General features: G+C 43.4%; 1 protein-coding gene across 1 annotated transcript; it reads right to left on the bottom strand.

Annotated features, from left to right (window-relative positions):
- Positions 1-3,209: 3,209 nt before the first annotated feature.
- Positions 3,210-16,682, bottom strand: LOC135877241 (protein FAM200A-like). The gene is made up of 2 exons (XM_065402630.1): positions 16,588-16,682; positions 3,210-4,107 (listed from the first exon to the last, which is right to left on the bottom strand). Exons 1-2 carry the CDS (start codon positions 16,680-16,682, stop codon positions 3,210-3,212), a joined length of 993 nt encoding a protein of 330 aa, XP_065258702.1.
- Positions 16,683-26,251: the final 9,569 nt, after the last annotated feature.

Genomic DNA, 26,251 nt, shown 5'->3' with positions numbered 1-26,251 from the left:
TTACATGCCATGAAAGGTGCCTTTCTGACATCAACATTGGACCGCTGAATGCCTTTATTCCATCTATTTTTTTCATCACTAGCTTTATCTGTGATCAAAGAACGCTCCTGCTTGTAAATGTGACTTGCAAATAAGCAGAGGAAATGATAAAACATCTCCAATCCTAACCGTGTTGCTGGGCTCTGCCTAGATTATCAGGCAACAGCAGCAGCAGAGGAAGTTGAAACAATTGACACATGGAGATAGCAGAAGCAAAAGCAGATGGAGGAGACAGAAACTGGAATCACAGCAGCAGCAACCATACCAGTAGTTTGTGAGGGAGCCTCTACACATGGTCCTTTTGGAAATGCATCCCAGAATATTCCCATTTTCTTTGGTCTCCAGGATGTATTTTCAGGGTGAAGAACTGAATACTCTAGTGCAAGAAACTAAATGGGTGATGGAGAAGGCCACACACTGCAGGAACCTGGAAAGAGTTCTTGCAAAAAACGAGATGACCCAGGAAGGACCTGCCTTCTGTTTGACTTTACTCACCTTTGTTATAGTGGCTATCTCAAAGGCAAGTGATGAGATCACTGAAGACCAATGGAAGAGAAGATGGGAGGAACATAGATAACCAGGGAGAGAGAGAACATGGTGGAGGGAATGACATGCATTCATTAGCCCTGTTAAGAGAATGGTAGCAATCATGCTGACCATGTTCTACAAGGGAAAGCTGTGCTCTTTGGTGTACTGTTTTCAATAATATGGGAGTTGGATGGGCTGTCTGTTGTAAAGGAGAGACTATCCTGATATGCCTTATGCTGGGTGCTCTGCCTCAGAACAAGAGGGAACAGTTTGTTACTTCCCCTTAGGGTGCAGTGGTTGGTCTCCCTCCAGCCCCCAAACCTTCTAGAACTCTGCAGTTTCTGGGGCCCCCTTTTTTTAAATTTGATTGACAGTCCCTACCCTCAGCGCTCAATAAACCTGCAGCCATTTTGCATTAACCAAGAGCATATCTGATTAAGGCAGCCTTAGTCTGACAAATTACAGTGTTGAAGGAACAAAAGAAAAACTTTAAATTGTGAATGTGCTCAGAATGGCAGGAGTTCAGCAGTAATCTTCTCTCACGGAGACTGCAACAAGCCAGTTCTCTGCCAGGGGAGCAGCTCCGAGGCACACAGCACGTGCTGCATGGCCTGGTGAGCAGGGCAAAGGAGGCAAGGTGAAAGGGAAAGGAAGGAGAGCTTTGAATTTCTTTGCTTTTGTCTCTTTTTGTGACGTCTCTTTAACAGGGGAAATGAACAGGTTGGTTTTCAAACGTACCATTGTTTAAAAGAAATCAATACCTGAATGCAGGAAAGTCCCATTCATCTATTCTGCCAGCAGTTTGAATGCTGGCCCATTATGTGCTACGAAGGGCCCATGCTGTAAAGAGACACAATAGGCTTGACGGTTTCTTCATCCTTTTTTAGCACACATGATATTGATGATGCGACAGTGTGTACATGTATGGAAAATATAATTGTCATGTAATCTGCACATACATTGAAAGCATCTAATGCAGTAAATGCGCTTATTGTGCTTAAGTGCTATCCCCAAAAAGCTATTTAAAACCTAACTCAGCTGCATTAAAAAAACCTCATATGTATGGCAAAACGTTGTGTTTTTAAACGAGGATGTGTGGACTAGTTTGCGGGGAAACAAGAATCCATCCACCATCTTGAACTTGCGTCCGTTTTTAGGCAAGATGTGGGCTTGACTAAAACACCAAATCTGCACACCCCCAAGCTTTGGGGAAATTCAGATCTGGATCTAAATGCTGAGTGGCTTGGATCCATCTCTTTTTCACAAGAGAACCAGGGTTTGTAATATCTGGATATTGCTTTGTCTTCTAGCTTTAGTATAACCTTTTCACTTCCAGGGCTCGATGCCATAGTGCACAGCCAGATTGCACCCCTAGCATATTGTTGGGTATAGCTGGTAAAAAGATATTTTTGAAAAAAATTGTTATTAAACATTTGCCTTTTTTTCAAAAATGAAATATTTTGAAAAAAAAGACCTTTTGTTATTTTTTGTGATCTTTTTATTGAAATCATTTTCAAAATGGATATCAAAATTTTCACTTACTTAACAATCATGTATATTTTTTTTATATTAAAAATGTCACCAGAAAGTTTGTGAAAAACAAACAATGGCTCCATTTCAAACCCTGTAAAACAGAAACAATGCCAAAATATTTTTTTTCAATTTAAAAAAAAACATGTTTAAGGCGTTCTAGTCTTGGGGTTTGCGCTCCCTTAAGCAACATGTTTGGATGTTCCTGACACGTGGTGAATTCTGTTGCCTTCCCTGGGCAAAAATATTTGTTCTTCAAAAGTCTCTCCAAGCCTTTATGTATGGCATGTGAGACAAGATTATGAACTGTGTGAGAGGCAAGGAAACATCTGAGCCCCCTTCACATTGGTGTAAGAGTTTAACAAGGGGCTCTGGGAGCCTGTTCATTGAATGGAACCTGAAACTCAGCTCCCAGCTGCTGAAAAGTGAGGCTGAATTCTGAAAGAGCCCAAGGTCATTCCAGAGTTTGGCCAGTGGGCAGGTGGAATCCAGCGGTTTGGGCTGAGTTTTTTGTGATGCATTTATGAGTTTGTTCAAATCCAGAACCCAAAGTGAAACTCGAATGGTGCCAGCTTGGTGAAACAAAACTGGGGCAAAGTTTCACTCGAACCCCTGTGAACATAACTTGCACTGCTTTGCTCCAACCTTCACAATCAAGGAAAGGGCCCAGAAAAGCTACAAGACTGATTCAAGATCTGGAAAACATGCTTTCCAATGTCAGACTATAGGAGCTCAATTTGTTTAGTTTTATCCAAGAGAATTATAGGAGGTGACTGGATCATGGTCTACAACAGAGGTTCCCAAACTTATTTGGCCTACCGCCCCCTTTTCAGAAAAAAAATTACTCAGCGCCCCCCTGGAAATCTACCTTCTTTAAGTGAACAAACAGAAAGATGCAGTGACAAATTCGCATTCTTTTATATATCTATATTTCTACCTACGTCCTACAATATAGTAAAGAAAGATGTTGTTGTAAATAAGACACCTTGAAGCTTGAAATTATAAAATTATTTATTAAAATCAACCATAGTAACATTCGCATTACACACAGAAAATTAAGATAACGAAGGATAATATTAAAATAAAAATTACGAATAACATTAAAAATAATCCTAATGAGAAGGATGAACCTGGTGCGCTGCTATCAATTTATTAATGTTCGGCTCTATTTTTGTCAGCAGCATTCTTAAATCACCGCGATTAGCTATTTGCAGTCGGTTTCTTTTTTTAGTTGACAGATTTGTGACCGCACTGAACCCACGTTCCACTAAATATGATGAAGGAAATGCATTTAAAAACGTTTGTACTATAGCCCATAATCCAGGATAAAGTGTAGGTATCTGCTTTTGCAGCCAGAACTGTCGGTAGCCGTCTTTGAATTTCAATTTCAGTTCCTCATTTGTTGTTACTTCTATCAGTTCTTCTTGTAATTTTGGAGATTCTTCTGTGTTTGTACTTGAAAATGGGTCCAAAACCCAATCGGGTCTGTTCCTTTTAAGAATATCTTCAAATCGTTGATTGAAGTCAGAATGGAGAGCCTCCAAGTGCTGACAATAGGTAAGCAAGTCTTCATCGTGTTTTTCTACCGTTGATAAATTTGGAAACTGGCTGAATTCTCCTCGTCCTAAATTTCGTTTGTACAGAAGAAGTTTTGCCACAAACACGGAAATAACAGTTTTTGTTTTGATTAAATTCAGCTCATCGCCTTGAAGCTGTAAATTTGTTTCATTAAATTTATTAAACAAGTCTGTCAAATAAGCTGTGTCAGTTTTGGGATCAATCAAGTTGGCTCGTAAAGCATCATCTTTGTTTTCTAGGAACTCTAGCACTGAGTCAAAGAGTTTATAAAACCGATCCAAACAGGCACCTTTTGATAGCCAATGAACTTCTGTATGAAGCAGCAAGCGATTGAATTCTTCATCGTTTTCAATACAAAGTTGTCCAAACAATCTGTCATTCAATGAATTGCTTCTGATTTTGTTGGTTGCTTTAATGACATAATGTAATGACCTATGTAGGCGTTCACTCAGGTTTTTGGCAACTAAATGTTGACGATGAATGACACAGTATACAGCGAATACTGTACCAACACAAGCCTGCTACGATTTTATTATTAGTAAGCACTAGAGACACAGAAACGTACGGTAGATATGTAAGAAAATGTATAAAGATACTCATGTGTAAATTGCTGTTTTATTGAAACAACAATAATACAATTTGCTTTGTATGTGATCCGTAATCCGTAAAGATCGAAGGTATCAAATATGAATAAAAAATTTTAAATACTTATTGCACTATTGTTAACTGCTTTTTACACAATTCAGAAACAATCTAAATTAGATTTCATACATGTCGCCTATTTATAGTATCGTATTGTAAACAAGTCATTACACGCACATATTCCTGCCGATGCATGCTGGACTTCCCGACAATGCGCGACATGCTCGCCTGCCAACACTTGCTTGTTAAGAGCTGTTGGCGGACTTGACACCTGATCGGTTATAATCTGTGAATTTATTTGGAAAATAAAGTAATCACTACAACTTTAACTCTATGTTACACAACAGATGAAACATGTACGAATGGTTTTTCAAAATTTTCTTATATTCTCTTCTTTCTTTATGCTTCCACCGCCCCCTTATTTTTATTCAACGCCCCCCAATTGCACCCGAGGCTACTACTGCCCCCCTGGATCGTTCCAGCGCCCCCCAGGGGGCAGTATCGCCCACTTTGGGAACCTCTGGTCTACAATTACCTACATGGGGAGGAGTTTTCTGATAGCAAACAGCTCTGTAATCTAGCAGAAAAAGGCATAATGCTCTCCAGTGGCCAGAAGCTGAAGCTAGACAAATTCAGATTAGAAAAAAGGTACAAATTTTTAACAGGGTGGGTAATTAACCATTAGAACAATTTAGCGACAAAGGTGGTGGATTCTCCATCAGTCAAAGTCTTTAAATCAAGACTGGATATCTTTCTAAAAGAAATGCTATAACTCAAACGGAATTTATGGGCTTGATGCAGAAATTATTGGGTGAAATTCTTTGGTTTGCGTTATGAAAGAAGTCAAAAGAGATGGTCAAATGGTCCCCTCTGACCTTAAAAATCTATTACCCTACCAATCCCACCAGGCCTGATTCTGCTGTCATTGCAGTTAATGTCAAAACTCTTATGGACTTCAAAGGGTGCAGAACTGGGCCAATAGTCTATACTGAAACCTAAATAGTTGCCCGGATGCCAAGACACCAATGACAGCTAGTTATTACCATTTGCTGCTGTGGCCTGCTGTGCACAACCAGCTTGCTTTTCTCTGTCACTACACCGACTACCTCCTCAAGACCTGGGACACTCATCCCAAGCATAAGAGAGGAAAAGTAACCTTTGCTCTTCTCTGTCTCTTATGCTGCTGCTCCCCTCAGCTCCCTGCCCAGCATAGCTCCCATTTCAACCCAATTATTTCCATTATACATTTTCCTGAACTGGAATATTTACTGACTAACAGGAATACCATCCAGATCTGAATATCTGCATACCTGCCAGTCCCTAAGGCGTACACACAGCGCTTCTATGCTCAATACATTTCCAGTGCTTCAGATACTGCAAGCAAGCACTGCTACTGTAACTGGGTTATAATCCACTTGATGAGTAATTCCACGTCAAATATCCTCTCAGAATAGCGCTTTTATGTCACAGACAGTAGTTCTCTTAGTAGCTTCACTGTAATATTAACATCCCTTCATTACCCTTTGCACTCAGTGGCGACCTCGTTGAAAAGCTGAACTTCTCCAGTCTTAGACGCCTCTTTCCCTCAGGTCCTGTGTAAATATAAAGGTTTCCAGACTCCATCTGGTTCCAGTTACTCACTCAATACAAATACACCCGCTATAGGAATTTGCAGACGGAGACTTACTGCCCTTGCATTGCCTTATAAAATCCTTTACAAAGTGCTCTGCTGCTCCTGATATACCTGTAGGTCTGCAAAACTGATTTCCCCCATGGCAGGGATTAATAATCCCGGGCCCTTCTTTCTCATATTCTGAGCCAAAATTCACTACTAAAAATGGCTTTATAAAAAAAAAAATAACCACAGACACCCCCCCCCCCCTTGACCACCAAGGACTGCCTCTTCCTGAAATCCCCCGTTCGTATAAATACAGGAAGTAACAAGAAGAGGCTAAAAGCAGTTTTTTCTCACTTCAGTACTTCTTAGTCCACTGTCCCCCTGGTACTACTGGGCAGAAACCGATATTAAATCACCTCCCCCAGCCCGGCACGACATACCATCTTCCTGAGACTAAGCCATAAGGATGCGGAGGCTTTGCCCGGGGATGGGAAAGGATTGTTGGCTTTACAAAGGAGCTCTAACGCCATTCTGAAACAGAAAGTCTCGCAAAGTTTGCTGTAATGATGACAACATCGGCAGAAGCTGAGGGAGCCCGGGGTCGCGCGGGGTAAGTCTTGAAACTTTAGCGACGGCAAGTTTTGAATAAGAATTTTGCTTCGCTCGCTGCTTTTTTTGAACAAAGGGCTCGCTGCTCCCTTCAGAGGCAGTACGTGCAGTTATCAGCTGGGGTCACACCATCGCATTGCACTTCCTGTAGCTACTAGGTGCCTCTGTAAAACAAACTCGAGGACCGTATGTGAGCAGACAATGCAGGTATTTGGGGAGCGAAGAACGAGGGGGAGCAGAGCGCGGTTGTCGCTTAAAAAGTGGGTACCAAGGGAGTTAGGGGCTTTTGCAAACATGGCAAAACTTTTCCAGGAGACTTGTTTTGATTTCACTGAAATGTTGAAAAAAAATGAATAAGGGCCCAATTCTGCAACACGCCGGTCACTCTGGCTCTGATCCACCTTTGCGTTTTAGTGCGCACTTAACCGTAAGCACCTGAGCAGTCCACTGCCTCCGGCATGCGTAAAGTTAGGACAATGCTTAAGTGCTTCACTGGCTCTGCACCTGGCAGGATCAAGCCCTAAGAGGAGGGAGCGAGGGAGCAAGCTGGTCTTCGGATTTGGAAGAAGTCCAATTTCAAGGGCTGATTGGCAGCCACCCAAGTATCAGCTAGATTGAAAAGTCCACGCTGAAGCTGGGCATTCCTGTTTCCTATGCAAAACAATCAGGGGGAAATGACATAATTGCGGAACCCTCTGGTTACCCAAGTGGAAAAACATAACGTCCCAGGTATTGTGAGTGCCTCTTATCGGTCTGACACACTCCTTTAATATTTCCCATCGCTAAAGGCTCCCGGATATCCTGGTGATGGGGGTGGTAGACGAATCGGGATAGAGAGAGCCAAGGAAGGGATACAAATACGTTTGCATTCTCAAACAGCAGAGTCTTGTTCCATTGTGTGACCGGAGGAGCAAGGGGGAAAACCACTGCAGCCCGGGGAACTGCCCTTAATGTTCACCAACAGTGGATTTGTATGCATCCGAAGAAGTGGGTTGTAGCCCACGAAAGCTTATGCTCTAATAAATTTGTTAGTCTCTAAGGTGCCACAAGTACTCCTGTTATTTTTGCGGATACAGACTAACACGGCTGCTACTCTGAAACCAGTGGATTTGTGGGATACAAAGATGTGTGTACATGTGGAGAGGAGGTTTTGGGGAACTCCCCGCTTGAAATAGCACTGTGATTTTAAGCATTGTGGGTATATCCAGGCTCCAGATACTTAAGGCTGGATTATGCAATTTTTATTCACATGGATGAACACTTTTACTCCCACTTAAACTGGTAGATTTATTCATGTAGGGAAGTGATCACTAAGTGAGCAAGGGCTCCACAGTCTGGCCCTTAGAGCTGGTTGAATGATTTTTCTTTAACCTTTGTATCTTGCCTTTGCAATATTAAAACGTTTACCCAATTTATATGAGCAAGGTTTGTTTCCGTTCCAGATTGCACTTTTCACATTACTTCGGTCAACTTAATGCTAAACAACAAGGGACAAGATACCAATCAAATAGACCGGTTATTCACATGATCAGTGGGGACCCAAAAGGGCAACGTATTAGATGCTGTTGTAAAGGAATAAATATGCACTTTGTAGATATTTCCTGCATCCATGACAGTTAAGGTGCCAGCTATTGAGAAATGAAATGAATTAGGCTCTTTATCTCTTTCTCAGCTCAGCTGAAAGGATCCACATGTTTGCATAGCAGAGAGATTTGCTTTCAGTTTAGAGTTTCAAGGGGAAGTAAATATATCATAGAACAGTGATTTGGAGCGTAATAAAGCTGCTTTCAGGGATAATGCAAAGTGTATGTGTTCCCCTATCTTGTTCAGATACTAGCATTGGTTAGATTTATTAGGAACACATTTGATTTTACTTTTTCCCCCACTTACAGTCTCCCCTTCTTATCAATAAATCCCGACTTGCAGACAGTAACTTCCATATTAGGAAATTCCTGGTATCACTAACTCTTCTGATTTGTCACACAATTCCTGAAGACCTGTAATGTGATATTTATAATATATAATTTGCGGCCTCTTGCCTGATACACTACAGAATTAAGAACTTGTATGTGAGGTGCCCAACTGACTTCCTATTATAACCACATGGAATAGAGCATAGAAATCACAAAATGTTTATGGAAAATATTAAAAAGCTGCATTTTACATTTTTCACAAACAACTTTAAGATGATGGAAGAAAAGTTTCTGGTGAAGGATAGGGAACTGATTTTTAAAATTCTGTGCATAAAGAAATGCATGTGCAATTGACCAAACAATCTTCTTAATTGCATATACCAATGCAATACATGAGTCTGCAGGTGGCTGGCTAAATCTATAGTAGGCCAGTCATATGCAGAATTTCTGTTTACATTTATAGTATCTGTATGAATATGGAACACACATAAGTGCACTTGCAATTTACAAAGTATCAGTCCCTAGAAATGGCATCAGAATCAGCCCTGTGTAATCTAAATCAGTAAATATAGACATTTTTCCAGATTACACTTTAGAAATGTGAGAGAGATGCTGAAGGGATTACTGGTCTAGAGAATGGATTAATAGGTCCTTAGAGAGATGTGTGGGGAAAAGGGTAACTAGGAGCTGCATAGCAACCAACCTAATCAAAGTCTTTAAGAAAGGGATACAGGAAGAACCAGGAAATTATACACCAGTAAGTCTGACCTAGAGTCAGGCAAGTTCCTAGGAAAATTAACAAGTGATGAGATCACAAAACATCTGGAGAAATGTGAGCTGATCAAAACTAGGGAGCATGGTTTCATAAAAAGTTACATGCTTTGACTCCAACATCTGGCAAATTTCTGGAGGAGATAATGAAGACAGCAGACAAGAGCTAAGTTAGAAACATAATGTGCAGTACTTGCATATTAAATAGTCATTTAGGAAAATAGATGGATGGGGACTTGGAATGAGTTATGGAGGTTTTCACTTATGGGTCACCAATCTGCATCCAGCTTAGTTCTCCAGTGACTCAATTTTCTGTGTGAAATGAATTGATGGTCTCAGTCCATTTCTTAGTGACAATTGGCCCTGGCACAAAACACACCATCACAACTGGAACTAACTTTGTACCCATGTGGCCAAGAACTGAATGATCTGGAAACTGAATTACCTTCATAGTTTCATAGATTTTAAGGTCAGAAGGGACCATTATGATCATCTAATCTGACTTGCTGCATAACACAGCCAAAGAACCTCACCCAGTAATTTCTGCATCAAGGCCATAATTTCTGTTTGAGCTATAACTTTTAGAAGGATTGTCTCATCAGGTCAAATTGAGACACGTTGCAAAGGAGGACTGGAAAAGCCAGCAATGGTGCTGCCTGTGCTGTGTGGTTGTATAATTAAACAAAGATCGAATCTCTAGGACTATCAGTTTGACACATCTCACCAGCACTAAAAAAACAGAAGTAATATGTATTTTAAAAAACCCTCAACAGTCCTCAGTCCTGATCCAAAGCTCACTGAAGTCCATGGAAAGATTCCTATTAACTCCAATGAGCTTTGGACCAGGCCCAAAGTTCCACTTAGTAAGCTAGTACTCAAGTATCCAACTACCACATGTGATGCATCTTCTCGGAATGAGAAGGAAGGAACTGGTCAGATGGTTATAGATAAATTGCTATGGTAAAATGTTATAAGTCATGGTGGAGAAAGGGGGCAAGCAAGCAGTGCCTAGATTAATGTTTTCCATTCTGATTGTAAATGACTTATAGCAGTGGTGGGCAACTTGCAAAGATGTGCTGGCTGCTGCTTCCCGCAGCTCCCATTGGCCAGGAACGGAGAACCGTGGCCACAGGGAGCTGCGGGCGGCTGTGCCTGCGGACGGTCAATGTAAACAAACTGTCTTGCGTCCCGCCAGTGGATTACCCTGATGGGCCGTGCGTGGCTAGCATGTCCCTGCAGGTTGCCCACCACTGACTTACAGGAAAGAAAGTACCACCACAGTGACTTACATGTTTGTAGGTAAGACCAAACTTAGAAGATTGCTATAAAAGTGGAAAGAAGAGATGATATTGAAATAAACCTGCGGTGGATGAGTTAAGAGTTTGGACAGGAAATGCCTCATTAAGTACATTTTAGATAAACACAAAGCATACCTGCACCTATGCCACTGCAGCTTGTGATCTTCCCAATCAGCTGTCACAAGCTAAGCAGGGCTGTCTCTGGTCAGTATTTGGGAGGTGATGCTGGAGGGAGTCCTGCCTCTGACTCAGTGTTGAAGCCATGCCTCAGCATGGTACTAGGGGACACTGTGAGACTAGAAGGTCTGTCTTTGAGAAGACAAACAGAACTGAGCTCCTGCGTGGCTCCTGAGGGCCCAATATTTCTGTTCATAAAATTGGGGGGCATTAACCTGGGCTGCCTGCGCACATTCTAGTTCAACTAATAATGTTCTGCTTATTGAAATTTCCACTGCCGAATTAACTAAATATAGCATTCTTCATTTCCTGGCCTAAATTGCTGGGTGTTGTTTAACAGTTTTTGTGTTCCACCCAGAAGTCACGCAACGGTGGGTGAAATAAGGTGTGTGTATGTTTGTGTACATATACTGATATTACATGTATGTGGAATCTTTAGTGGTGTAGTGTGACATAAAGCTTTTATCAGCATGAGTTTGACATGGCTGCATTACTCATCAGTGTGCATTACTCATCATTCCATTGTGCATTTTGTATTGATACATGCCATGTATTTTACAGAAAATCTATTTTATATAGTTTTTACCTATTATATAGAAACTTTTTTTTGTATCCCTCGACTAGTAAAGCCAGGTGACTTAGTTTCCCAGAATCCAATCATAAAGTTTTTGAGGGACCCATAAAGATCTCTTAAAAATTACCTGAAATATATACATCAAGATGTCTCTCTTTTAAGGCCTTAATATCTGAAGACTTCCCATTGGAAAGTAGGGAATTTCCACTTTCCAATGGCACAAAATTTCCCATTTAGATTTCTAGAGAATGGTGAGTTATTGGACCTTAACCCTGAACCTGAAACGAAAACTAAATATTGTCCAACCTCAGCTTTGGACTAGGGCTGTCAATTAATCGCAGTTAACTCACGCAGTTAGCGTAAACCAAATTAACTAGATTTAAAAAAATAGTCACGATTAATTGCAGTTCTAAACAGGTGTTTTCATGGCACTATTATAGCCAGTGTTGCAAGATATTTATGTGCCAGATATGCTAAACATTTGTATGCCCTTTCATGTTTCGACCACCATTCCAGAGGACATACTTCCATGCTGATTATGCTCATTAAAAAAATAATGCATTAATTTGACTGAACTCCTTGGGGGAGAATTGTATGTCTCCTGCTCCATGGTTTTACTGCATTCTGCCATATATTTCATGTTATGGCAGTCTTGGATGACGACCCAGCATATGTTGTTCGATTTAAGAACACTTTCACTGCAGATTTGGCAAAACGCAAAGAAGGTACCAATATAAGATTTCTAAAGATAGCTACAGCACTTGACCCAAGGTTTACAAATCTGAAGTGTCTTCCAAAATCTGAGAGGGACAAGGTGTGGAACATGCTGTCAGAAGTATTAAAAGAGCAACACTCCAGTGCAGAAACTACAGAACCCCAAGCACCAAAAAAAGAAAATCAGCCTTCTGTTGGTGGCATCTAACTCAGATGATGAAAATGAAGGTGTGTCAGTCCGCACTGATTTGGATGGTTATCAAGCAGAACCCACCTGCTCTCACTTTCAGGTAACCTTGTAAATAAGAAGCGAGCAGCATTATCGCCTGTAAATGTAAACAAACTTGTTTATCTTAGCAATTGGCTGAACAAGAAGTAGGACTGAGTGGACTTGTAGGCGCTAAAGTTTGACATTGTTTTGTTTTTGAGTGCAGTTATGTTTAAAAAAAATTCTACATTTTTAAATTGCACTTTCACGATAAAGAGATTGCACTACAGTACTTGTATGAGGTGAATTGAAAAACTATTTTTTTTACAGTGCAAACATTTGTAATAAAAAATAAGTGAGCACTGTACACTTTGTATTCTGTGCTGAAATTGAAATCAATATATTTGAAAATTGTAGAAAAACATCCAAAATATTTATAATAAATTTATAATAAATAATACAAATAATAATTGGTATTCTGCTATTGTTTAATAGTGCAATTAAAACTGCAATTAATCATGACTATATTTTAATCTCACAATTAATTGTGATTTTTATTTAATCATTTGACAGCCCTACTTTGGACCAATGTAATTTTGGAAGTGGAGAGAGGAGGAATTCTGGATGTGGGGAACAGAAGGAACTATTTCTCTGGCAGGCTAGTTAAAAAGAAAAGGCAGCTCTTTGAATCTGCTCTGGGATTTGGAATGTTAAACTAAGTCCTGGTGCAGATGGATCAGTGGGGAGAATGTAAGTGAGGTCATCAAAAGTGCATGATAGTCCACTAACCCTTTCTTCTGGCTCTTAGTTGGGACCCTGCCCTTCCCTGGGCTACAGTTCTGTTGTTTGTAATGGCAATGCCCCTTCACATGTCCTCACTCCCCACAGGAAAAACAGATGCTGGCCTTCACCCCCACACGCACACACTCCTGCTATCTCAACAGGTTGTATGCCCTGGATTTTCCTGCATTCCCTCCTTTAGGGTAGGACTTCTTATCTCTCTACTGGCAGGGGCACTCTCTTCTAAGACGTAACATTGCCTTTGCCGAACTTCTGGCCTCCTGGCCTAGAACTTCCTTTCCACCCCTGATCCCTATGGCCCCTGCTCATGTCCTGCATGTCCTGCAGGATCCTGAATAAATATTCCTGCTCCTCTGCCAACTTCACCAACTAACCCTGTAAGTACACCTGTTCCTCCCATTGTCTCTGCGTAGGGTCTGGATCCCGCTCTGCTGTTTATTGGCCCCCTTCAGCGAGAGCAGTAACTCTGGGGTCCACCTGGGGAGGGCATATTTGCCTTCAGCAAAGAAGGCCTCCGCACACAGTAGCTCCATTGTCCCTTTGCTTCTTCTCTACTACGGCCTCTCCCACTCCACTTGTATTGGAGGGATCATCAGCCTCCATTTCCCACCAATTTGACAGGGGGCTCACTACTCACTGCTTGGCGCCTCCTTGTGACCACAGCTGGGGAATAGCCCTTGACTGGTCTGATGTCCATTCAGGTCTTGTGGCGTGTAGACACCCCTTCACAAGGAGGTTTAATGTAAAGGTGGTGAGATCAAGACACCGCCATTTGTTTTCTCAATTTCTTTCCTGCAAGCTGGAGGGGTGTTTTGGACAGCAAGCAGTTTTTTCCTTCCTGGGTAGTTTTTGGCCAATATGTTTGGTTTGAAAGGGATTTGAGCCTCCTTTATCATGTATTTTAACATGTAAAAGACGTTCAGCTGCTGATGTCCAGATTGCCTTTTAACGCAGCTGGACATATGAGAACATGTCTCTATTAAAATTTGAGGCACAGCTGGTAATTGGGGGACTTAATATGTTGGATTTGCCAAACCAAAGCGTACTAACCCCCTTAGAGTGCTGATGAGGAAGCAGCTGTGCTACTGGAACTTATAGGGCATGGCAGAAAGCCCATGAAAGTTAGTGGAATGACTCCCATTGACTTCAGTGCACTTTGCCAGAAGCTAGGACTGGATGACAGGGGATGGATCACTCAATAATTCCCTGTTCTGTTCATTCCCTCTGAAGCATCTGGCACCGGCCATTATCGGAAGACAGGATATTGGGCTAGATGGACCATGGGTCAGACCCAGTATGGACGTTCTGTTCTTGTGAATTCTGCAGGCCTGGATCAGGAGTCTAGCTCCCGAGCAAGGAGGATCAAAGTGTCTTCAGTTTCCCAGAGCTTTGAGCACCTGTATGAATGATGAAGGGATGGACAGAGAGTGAGGGGATGTGCAGTAGTAGACTAAAGTACAGATTTAGCCCCTCTCACAGCTGAAATTTCAGCAAAAACAGCAATACACTGTGACTCTGAACAGGAAGTGTTAGGAAACTAGCTTTTATAAACTAGTGAAGTAATGAAAGCGTATGCTCTAATAAATTTGTTAGTCTCTAAGGTGCCACAAGTACTCCTGTTCTTTTTGCGGATACAGACTAACACGGCTGCTACTCTGAAACCTGAAGTAATTTTATAGACCCTGAAATAAAGACAAAAGAAGTAAGAGGTCTTTGAGTTAATAGCCTTTTAAAACAGAGGTGGCCATAGACAAAAATAGATTAAGGGCCTAATTCTGTAAGAATAATGATGTGCATTTATAGAGCACTTTGCATCCTGCAGGATCCCAAAGCACAGCATGAACATAGAACACAGCACGGTTTACATGCAGCCACCTCTGGGGTGGAGAGCAACAACCAAGTGTTACATAGCATGCTGTGCAAGTCTGAAGAGAAGAAAGTTTGATTAAAGACATAGGGGCAAAAGCATGTGGCATTTATTTTTTAGACAGGGGAATCAAGATTTTGTCCATCAAACTCCATCCAGACCCTACATGCATACGCCGTCAATTGCATCTTCCTATGACAGCTGTGCCAAGTTGCAACTTTCATGGTTGAAACTTCAGGAGGGAGGGTAGGTAGTTTAAGCTCAACTTTTGCACTGTTAAACCACCCCATAGTACTCAGTGACACACAGACCATGCAAAGATGGTTGGGAAATCTACTGGCCAGTGAGAGAGACAGCCAACAGTGCTGTAGCACATACCAAGTTTGGGGGAGGGCTAGCTCAGTGGTTTGAGCATTGGCCTCCTAAACCCAGGGTTATGAGTTCAATCCTTGAGGGGGCCATTTAGGGATCTGGGGCAAAAATCTGTTTGGGGATTGGTCCTGCTTTGAGCAGGGGGTTAGACTAGGTGACCTCCTGCAGTCCCTTCCAACCCCCATATTCTATGATTCATATCAGCTGACTAGCTCATAGTGCTCAGGCTGTGGGGCTATAAAATCGCAGTGTAGATGCTCAGTCTGAGTCCAGATGTCTACACTGCAATTTTATAGCCTCAAAGCCAGAGCCCCATGAGCCTGAGTCAGTTGACATGGGCCAGCCAGAGATGTTTTAGTGCAGCGTAGCCATACCTGAGTTGCTAAGGAAGGCACTTACTGCCATCCTCTAATTTCTGCATAGAGCCTAATTTCCCTCCTTTCTCCCCTCACAGCCTTGTGCTAGGCAGCACGGATGCTACATAAAAAAAACCTGAGAACACTTGAAACCAATGGGCCGGATCCTTCCCTCACTTAGACCCTGATTCAGCAGAACAGTTATGCACCTGCCCATTTATAACTGCCTCACTGAATTGGAGCCTTACACCAGTTCAAATCCAGAGTAACTCTGCTGAAGTCAGGGGAGTTACATGGGTAGAGGTGAGGTTAGAATCAGGCCCAGTATGTACTGTGCTCACTTTATAAAGAGAACGCCCTTTAATCTGGTATTTTCCACTGTGAAGTAAAAATGTGGGTTTTATTTTTTTGTCACAAAACAGCAGTGCAAGCAGCTGTGGTCAAGCAAACTGCACGGTCTAAGCTCTGGAAATGTAGCAAAGCTTCAAGCTTCACCAGATGTGGTTACTGTTGTAGCCACTAGTGCATTTTTTCTGTCCATCTGCTACCTTTCTGAGTTACCTAAACAATTCCAACTCACCCCAGACGCTCGGTCTTTAAATCAATATGAACTCTGAGTTGGGGATAGAGGGAGTTGGCGTTTCCTTAAAGATTCCACATGGTGAAGGTAGCACTTAAAGGGATTTGCTCTGCTTTGGTCAGTACCAAAAATAGTATAAGTCAGATCTTTCTGTGAATGAAAATGATTACTTGAGCAGGAAGAGAACAGCAGATGTGAGCGCTGCATAGCTGATTGTGCTAGTCACATTTTCCTAAATGGGCTTTCTATTAAAGACCCTCATGCAAGCCGGGCAGTACTAGGGAATGTAGCTTGTTTAGATGTATATCAATGTGTCTTTCCCGGTCTTTTGGCATCTTTGCTAAACACAGAATGTATTTGTGTCTGGGCAAAGCACAGCGGAAAGCGGAAAACCTGGACTTAAGACACTGACCTGGCCTGATGTGAAATCCAGTCAGGGGAGAACACCCTCTGCTGGTCAGGGACAAGTATCCTCGTCTTCAGCCTCCTGGCAATTAGGATAACCATCGCGGCTGTGGGCAAGTCACAGCAACAGGCTGGGAAGGGCCCAGATGAAACCTAACCAGAGCGGTTGGCCCCCAGCCCTGCTACCAAGAGGGGGTGATATGGACTTAGATGCCGACCCCTCCAACAGGCAATCCCATCCTTAGATGAGAGAATGGGCCCAGACCATAACATGGTGACCTGTTTCTCGTGTGGGCAACCAGGACACATCTGAAGAGAATACTCCCTTATGAACTGCAAATACGCCAAAGTGTGGAGAAGAGAGAGCAAAGCACGGAAGAAAGGACTCCTCAAAATAACAATCCCCATATGAACCAATGGGGTGAAAGCACTAGGTCTGTTGGATGTAGTCAGATCTTGGTGCAGACTCCCTTGGTCAGGCAGAAGGAACTCTAGGTGAGACAATTTCCCTCCAGTGCACTCATGGGGATGTGAAGGCCCATCATAGCTGATGACTACATTTAACTGCCCTCTGGTAGCTCTGTCTTCCATATTGGCTATCTTGTTTATTATTGGTCAGAAGGGGCGTTACTTTCGGGAGATTATCTGTGAGTAGGAAAACTGGAGACCGGGCCCGCTGACCCAGTCCCAGTGCCTGGGGCAGGTCTGAGACTGGAGGACTAGCCAGGTTAAGAGAACTTGGGAACCCCTTTGAGGCGAGTTTGAGGTCCCCAGGTGACCATCCAGGTCACAGATGGGATTGGTCACTTGGGAATTGCCATTGCCAGGTTTAGAAGCTCTGACTCATGACAGATTTTGTCCGCGAACAAAAGGTGAGCTGGGCCTACGATTAAATTGCTGCTGGGAATGATGAGGTGATACAACCCCAACACATGAGACAGCACCCCACCTTATACTCCTGGGAGAATGCCTATACTGCATCAATCACTGGTACCCTGGATATACCCGCTAACACTTGACATCCCTTAGACTGGGAGAATAGCTTGTCCCAAGTGTTGGCTCACTCTGACTGGCTGGGCTTCCCCTTGGAGGTCAGAAGAATAATTTGCCTCTTGTCCTGAGTGCCAATTAACCACCCCAAGGCTCCCTCAATGCCACTTCCCCAAATCGAAACTCCCTTCGAACCAATTGGGATGGATATGGTGGATCCCCTGGAGAAAAGTGAGGTGGGATACCAATACAGTCTTGTGATTGTAGGCTATGCCACACGGTACCCAGAGGCCATCCCACTGCACTCTACAAAATGAAGCAGTCACCCCAGAACTCGTGGAACTGTTATCTCCATTAGGGATCCCCTGAGAAATACTGGTGGGGCAGAGAACCAACTTTACATCCCAGGCAGTGATGAGCTCCCAAAATCCTAATAACCCATTCCCTAACAGGTCCTCAGCAGCACTTCGGCGGCAGGGGGGGGCCTTCACTCGCTCCGGGTTTTCGGCGGCATTTCGGCGGCGGGTCCTTCACCCAGAGCGAGTGAAGACACCCCCACCCCCTCCGCCGCCGAAGTGTTGCCGAAGACCCAGTAGGGAACCGCGCGGTCAGTACAAGCCCCACCCTCCCCCCTCATCCGACCCCAACCCACTTCCTGCCCCCGACTGCCCCGCTCAGAACCCGCAACCCATCAACCTCCCCGCTCCTTGTCCCCTGACCACCCCCTCCCGAGACCCCCCACCCTAACTGCCCCCCAGGACTGCACCCCCTACCCAACTCACCTCGCTCCCTGTCCCCTGACTGCCCCGACCCCATCCACCACCACCCCGACAGACCCCCGGAATTCCCACGCCTACCCAACCCCCCCCATTCCTCGTCCCCTGACCGCCCCCCCAGAACCTCCGCCCCCTCCAACTGCTCTCTGCCCCTTATCCAACCCCTCCTCCCAGCCCCGGCCCCCTTACCATACTGCTCAAAGCGGCGGGAGCTGAAGAACTGCCCAGAGCGCTGGCGCCGGCGGCGCGGCGCACTGGGGCTCTGTGAGGGGGTGGGGAGCGGGGGAGGGGCCGGGGGAGCCTCCCCAGCTGGGAGCTCAGGCGGGCCGGACAGGACGGTCCCGCAGGCCGGATGTGGCCCGCGGACAGGAGTTTGCCCACCCGCCAGCCCCTTTAACAACCGGTTCTACACCGGTTTCTAAATTTAACAACCGGTTCTTGCGAACCGGTGCGAACCGGCTCCAGCTCACCACTGATCCCAGGTGATGCAGGAGCTATGCTCCCTACTGAAAATCAAGTCGCTAAAAACCTCCATCTGTCATTCCAGCTGGACGGTTAGTTGAGAGATTCAACAAAACCATGAAGGAGATGTTAAAAAAACAAATTGGGGCTTCTTGTCCCAAGCATTGGGACCAGTTACTCCCTCCTCTTTTGTTTACTATAAAGGAGACAGCACAAGCTTCCATTGGATTATCCCCCTTTGAACTATTATTTGGGAGACAGCCTCAATTAATATTAGCCCTACTATGGGAGGGCTGCAAGAGCAGGACCCAAGGTATCCAACATGGCCCAGGATGTTATCTAACTCAGGGAGCGCCGCAAGAAGCCAGGAGCTTTTGCTCTTGAAAATCTGTTGAGAGCCCAGCAGGCACAAGAACAAACATACAGCCAGGTGAATGTCTACAGCCCTTCCAAACCGGGGACACTATGATTGCTTCCCAGCACAGAACCTGAGTTGCTAGCCAGATGGCAAGGACCTTTTGAATGGGTTTGTCAGGTTGGCCTCATGGACTACAAGATCCACCTGCCTGGGAGGCAGAAAGAACCTAGGCTTTAACATGGGAACCTGCTTAAGCATTGGAAAATCAGAGTGGGGATATTAATAGCTCTTTACCTGCCAGAACCAGGGCTCCAAGTACCCATTTCCCCAAGGCCAGCACAGGTGCAGATGGGTGCCGAACTCCTGTCTGAGCAAAGAGCTCAGGTTTTACCCCTTGTTGAGGCCTTCTCCAATGTAGTTCCTCTGCACCAGGCCAGGCCCAGCTGATATACTGCCACAGCAAGACAGTCCTGGGTTAGTGATATAGAGAGACCCCCCCCTGGCGCTTATCACAGAAGATGTGGGAAACTGTTTGGGAGTAGATGCAGGCTACACTGGATCGAGGGTAGTCGAGGAGTTCCAAAGTGACTCGCCAAGTCCCATCATGCTTGTCCCAAAATCCGATACATAGACTTCTGAAAAGTTAATGTGATTTTGACTTTTGATGGATACCCGATGCCACAAGTAGATGAGCTTTTGGAACAGGTAGGGCCTGCCATGGTATTGGCACATCCCCTTGTAAAACACATTGCAAGAAAAAACAACCTTCTCAATACCCTTCCACTTCCAGACAATGCCCTTCTGCTTACACAAAGAACCTGGAATATTTCAACGTTTAGTGGACAAGATACTCAGGCCTCATCAGCAATATGCTGCTACATATTTGGATGATATCGTTATGTACAGCGACCACCTGGAGTCTTTCTCCAGTCCCTGGCTGAAGTGGGTCTCACAGCCAATCTGGCCAAATGCAAACTAGCAAATAAAGAAGTTACTTATCTGGGTTATAGTGCAGGAAGCGGTCCATTTAGGCTGCTCGATAGCAAAGTGCTGGCATTGGCAGTATGTCCCATTGCTCAAACAAAGAAACAGGTAAGACACTTCCTTGGGCTAGCTGGCTATTACAGGCAATTTCTCTCTGGTTTCACTAGTATCACGGCCCCTCCAACAGACCTAATAAAAGGTAGGAGTCCAAAGAAGATCCACTGGAACAACAACTGTGAAAAGGCCTCCAACACTGTGAAAAACTGGTTTTACCAGGAGCCAGTCCTGTTCAATCTGGATTTCTCAAAAGAGTTCATTTTACAGACAGATGCCTCAGATGTAGGCCTTGCTGCTGTACTGTCACAGGAGGTGAATGGTGAGGAGCACCCAGTCCTGAACCTGAGTAGGAAGCTGTTCCCCAGGGAGAAGGCCCACTCTGTGATTGAAAAAGAGGCACTAGCCATCAAATGGGCCATGAGTCTCTTAGACATTATTTACTTGGTAACCCCTTTTCCCTCATTAGGGGTCACATCTCCCTCCAGCAGCTCAAAAAAAGAAAGAGACACACACCCATGCTATGCAGTGGTACTTAGCTCTCCAATCCTATAATGTTAAGATAGAACATCATGCTGGAGCAAAACACAGCAATGTGGACTTCTTTTCATGGGAAGTGGGGGAATCCAGTCTCTGCACCCTGAAGTCTTTAAACCATGATTTGAGGACTGCAATAGCTCAGACATAGGTTAGGGGTTTATTACAGGAGTGGGTGGGTGATTCTGAGATTCTGTGGCCTGCGTTGTGCAGGAGGTCAGACTAGACAATCATAATGATCTTTTCTGACTTTAAAGTCTATGACTCTAGCTGGGGGGGGGAGCCCAAGTTCCATCTTAGATAGTGGGGTATGTGGTGGGGCAGGTGCCCACCCTGGTCAGGGAGGCGTTAAAAAGCTCCTCTGCACACAATCAGCCCCAACCCAGCACACCTGTGAGGCCTGTGGCACCTAGAGAGGGGTGGCTCCTTAAAAGGGAGGATCCAAGGCCCCTACAGGGTAGCACTTAAATAGAAGCAGAGCTAGAACACAGAGGGCTGTGCCTTATAGAGATGGGGCTGCTTGCACAAAAAGCTGGTGCTGAGCCTCTGCCAGCTGGACTCTCCAGAGAGGTAGAGGGACCATCTTTGCTTTACTTAGCTTTGCTTTTCATTAGTGTCCAGGGTACTGAGCCTGGGCTTCTCAGGGGGTTGGGGACCCAGCCCCCTTTAGAGACTATTTACCTTTGGTCTGGCACAGCCCAGGCTGTCTTGTGGACTGCAGGATTAATTTGTTTGCCTTTTCCTTTCTTTTGGACTGTGATCACATTGGGGGAGCCACCTCACTCAGACTTACAGCTGGGAGACTGCTCTCCAAATCAGTGCTACAGCAACACCTGCAGCCAGAGATGCGCTGTCCCCTATATCCTGGGGTACACCTGCTCTGAAGAACAAATAGTTGGCTCTCCAAATGCTGCACATATATATTTTTTTTAATACAGTAAACTGTGTTTCATAAAGTATGAGGCAGTTGCTGCAATGCAGCTATCTGAGAATTAGGTTATCTGTGAATCAGGTTAAGCAAAGAGCTGCTTGGGGAAACTTAACCAAGCAAGAGCAAACACCAAAAGGCTGGCAGCCTCCCAGCTTTGCTGGCTACCTGCAATATTGTTTTGCAAATCTCTATCAATCTCCTATGCAGACAACGTCCCTAGTGACATAGGCACATTTGGCTAAGTTGCAGCCTGTGAGCTGGCCCAGCATTTCATTCTAGCTACCAAAAATGTGTGGGGTTTTTTTTTTGTTTTGTTTTTTAAGTCATCTCCAAGGAATCTGTCACTCAAGATGCTCAAGAAAAAACAAAAACCACTCAACATGCTGAGCTCCTCGTGCTTACTCGGCTCTGAAATAGCTTCGATTTGGGCCACTTTTCTTCTTGTCCAGAAACTAAATGTATTATTTAGGGTGGCTGCAATTTGAACTGCACTGGGTCTGGCAGTGAGCTTCAGTTTGCTCCTAATCATTAACTCGTGGGATGCATTATGTAGTTTGTGAGGATAAAAAAACCTAGACAGAGGGACATGGACTTCTCTTCCTTCACATTTAATGAAGGCATAGTGAAGGGATCCTCAGTGGAGTTCTGATCTCTCTTGGGCTAGTTGCTTTTACTAATTGCCTCATGCTCTATCCATGTGTTCAGAAGCATATTTATTATGTGTTTAATTAACTGCTGATCATTTTTCATGTGAAACCACCAGTGTCACGAACATTCACTTTTGTGCAGCTCTTTGAAATGCTAAGGTAACTTTTTTGTAGCTTACTTTGAAAATGAAGAAGGGCTGGATAGGTGCAGAGTATTTTTCTTCTAATTGGGAACCGTTGCAAAAAATGTGGTGAGTTAATAAAGATTCTTCAAATCAACCTTGTTTCAGTGGTGTCCCCCAGTGATTGTTAACATGGGTCTGGCCAAAAAAAACCCTACAGTTACAGGTTCCTAAGATGTGACATGTATGCCTCAGTCTGCCACGTACAAGGGTCCCAACTATAAGTAAGCTGTGGTTTAGCGATGCATGGATATAACTGTGTGACATCCCCTTACTCTATGTGGTGGTAGAGGTGTTAAACTCTTGGACTTTAAGCAGCCACAGGTGATTTCCTGCTTGCATACAACTCCATCTGGCTCTTACAGTACATATGGCCAAATTTTACTCTCTGTTACAACGGCATCAGTACAGAGCATCTCCACTGAAATCAACTAAGGGCTTGTCTGCAAAGGCAGTTATATCAGGGTAAGGTACAGTGTGAATTTGAAACACAATTGTTACACTAGAATAAGAGAACCCACACAGGGAGTTACACTGGTATAACTATTGTGCTGTAAATTTACACCCTATTTATAAGGGTATAAGTGGCTGGGGTAGGTTTTTTTTTTTGGGGGGGGGGTTAGCTTATGTTGTTTTGCAAAGAGTTTAAGCTAAACTGTTAAAGTCAACATATCTAAGTAGAATTAGGTCCTCGGTTCTTAAAATGTGGAATGTATTTTAAGCTTCACTGGAATGGAGTCATGTAAACTCTGTAGAAGATTCACTGGACTGGAATGTCTATATTGTGAGCTGTACATAACTATTCTTACTCATTTGAGAGCAAATGTAGGGCCCAGTTGGCCACTCCTCAGTTAAGCAGTACAGCACTTCACTCTGAGTAGTCTCTCATTTCAGGGGAACTACTCAGCAGGAGTAAGGATAGCAGAATGGGGCCCTTTATCAGCTGGAAACTGAGTGCCTGATTCTGTTACATTAAGGCCCCATTTCAACACTGGCAGGCTAAAGGGGCTTTAACTGTGTGTAAGCATAACTTTTATGCCTACTTGAAGATGCCTTTACACTGCCAGAGTGGTGTAAAGGGACCGAAGTGTAACTGAGGCCTTGTCTACACTGGTGGCAGCGTATAGGGTATGCGTAGCTACATGCCACAGTGACAATCAGGCTGCGTCCATGCTGCAGTGAGTAGCTACATGTGGCAGTGAAAGGCTCAGGCACTAGGGAGGCAACAGGGAAAGGCTCTGGCAGCTCCCTACTGCCAGAGCCTTTCCCTGCTCCCTGAACATTTCTCTTCATCAGGATGGAGACAGTGGGACAGTACATTGCTTAAATAGCACTGCTTGGGCATGTAGAGGACATACCCACTGGGTTCAGGTGTTTCTTTATTCTCCTAAGTAGTGCCACACCCTCTATACTGCTATTTATATCTGAGCTAAGGGTAGCGCACAGTGTATGTACTCTACTACACAGCGCCAGAGGCATAGCCTTAGGATCAGGCCCTGACGATGGTTCTTTTCCCATCAGTTCAAGGGAACCAAAAAGCAAATCTTCCTAAAATGAGGGCTCCGCAGGTCTGTTTGCAGCGTAATTCCATTTCCAATTGTTTATGAACAAGGCACACAAGGATACAGTATTTTTGTACCATAGCAACCAGAAAAAAAATGTGTAGGAAGGGAATTCTTGTAAGTAGTTACCTGGTGTTTTTTTTAAGAAGGGGGAACTAAAGCAGGTTTTCTGAACTTCCTCGTGCCATGAAGCAGCACATTAGGGAGTATTTGGAAAGCTACCAGCAGGGCAAAGGATGGACAAGTTTGCTTTGTTGATTTCAAAGCATGTCAAGCAGTTTTAGGTGAAGACCACTCCAACTGTGACTGAATGGCCAGTGTTATGGACAGAGATTTCTACTCAATCCCCAGTCAAACGGGCCAGAGCTATTGAGTGGGCTACATAAATAATTGATAGGGACACTATCTGGTTAAAAACGCATTCAATTTCTTTTGCCTACGGTGGTTAATAATACTTTGTTTTTTCCATTTTCATAATATATTTTTTTAAATCTCATTTTACTTCTCATTAGTTGTGCTTTGTGTTTACATTTTGCATTTCTCTTAGTTTGAACAATGACCATAGACCAGTCACTTTCACTCTCTGGTTTGGATGCACTAGCATAGTGCTGCAATTCGAGCTGGTCAACAGTTGATTGTAAAAAGATTTTGTTTAAAAAAAAATATATATATATAGGCATGTATCAAGTTGGACTAACTTTCAGTATTTTGACTGGGAATTTCTAAATGAATCAATGAAAATATTTGTTTCAAATTGAAATTTTTGTTTCTCAAAAATAGAAAATTGTTTGAAATATTAGACTCTTCCCCCCCCCCCCCCCCCCCACCGAATGCAAGAAAATGGATGATGTCTAGGTTTGGGGTTTTTTTCCCCTTTCTTTTGCTGTGTTTTCCACTCTAACTTTTCAAAAATTCCTCAACTTTGGAAAAGTTACAGAACAGAGTTACAAAGTTTCCTTTTGTCACTTTGTAACTATTCCAAAGTTGAGGAATTTTTGAAAAGTTATATAATAGTAAAAGAGAAAAACAGAAGGAAAGAGGAATGCAATAAAGAAGAAAACCATCTCAGACATCCTTTATTGTATGGGACAGAGTAACACAAAAGGAAGAAAAAAGATAGGAAATTTTGATATATTTTTTTTTTTGTTTTCTGAAAAAAAATTGTGAACCTTTTTGAAAAAATAAGACACAACTGTGCTGTTTTGAACCCTTCAAAAAAATAGAAACAACTTTGAAATTCCAAATTGCTATAGGTTTTAGGTTTTGGAAAAAGTTTGCTTTCAAAACCTAAATTCTGGACTAAATTTGACCTGAACAGAAGTAACTGAACTAACATTAAAAGACAATACTTCTAAATGTTTGGGTGAATTTAGTGTGCACAGAAGCAAGGTGCTAACAGTACTGACTGTAGCTAGGCATGATATTGGCAAGAGCTGAGCAAGCTTCCTCTTGTACAAAAGTCTGCTAATGCACGGCTTAATCTTGACTTGCCACTAAAATGGACGTTTTGTTGATGCGGAGAATCTCAATAGGGAACTAACTAAACCCAACAAACCTGTTTCTACTTGGGATCTAATTAGGACAGGAATATAAATGTGGAAGGCCAGAGCCCCTTCTGTTAAAATGTAATTCCTAAATTCCAAGTCCAGAAGGGACCATTGTGATTATCTAGTTTGACCTCCTGTATAACACAGGCCAGAGACCTTCCCCAAAATAATTCCTGGACTATATCTTTTAGACAAACATCCAATCTTGATTTTAAAATTGTCAATGATTGACAATCCACCACAACCCTAAGTAAATTGTTCCAATGGTTAATTACCCTCACTACGAAAAATGTGTGCCTTATTTCCAGTCTGATTTTGTCCAGCTTCAATTTCCAGCCATTGGGCCATGTTATACCTCTCTACTAGATTGAAGAGACCTTTATTAAACGTTTGTTCCCCATGTAGATACTTATAGGCTGTAATAAGTCACCCTTAACCTTCTCTTTGCTAAGCTAAATAGATTGAGCCCTTTGATCCTATCATTATAAGGCATGTTTTTTAATCTTTAATCATTCTCATGGCTCTTCTGTGAACCTTCCACAATTTATCAACATCCTTAGTCCCACTGAATAGCACCTTACTTCATGAGTGGTCCCAGTGAAGTCCATGGAACTATTTGTGAAATAAGATGCTATGCAACC

Source organism: Emys orbicularis, chromosome 4 (genome assembly GCF_028017835.1).
Source record: "Emys orbicularis isolate rEmyOrb1 chromosome 4, rEmyOrb1.hap1, whole genome shotgun sequence".
Lineage (NCBI taxonomy): Eukaryota > Metazoa > Chordata > Testudines > Emydidae > Emys > Emys orbicularis.
Note: the sequence above shows the minus strand (reverse complement) of the source record. Positions and strands in the feature narration are given on the sequence as shown.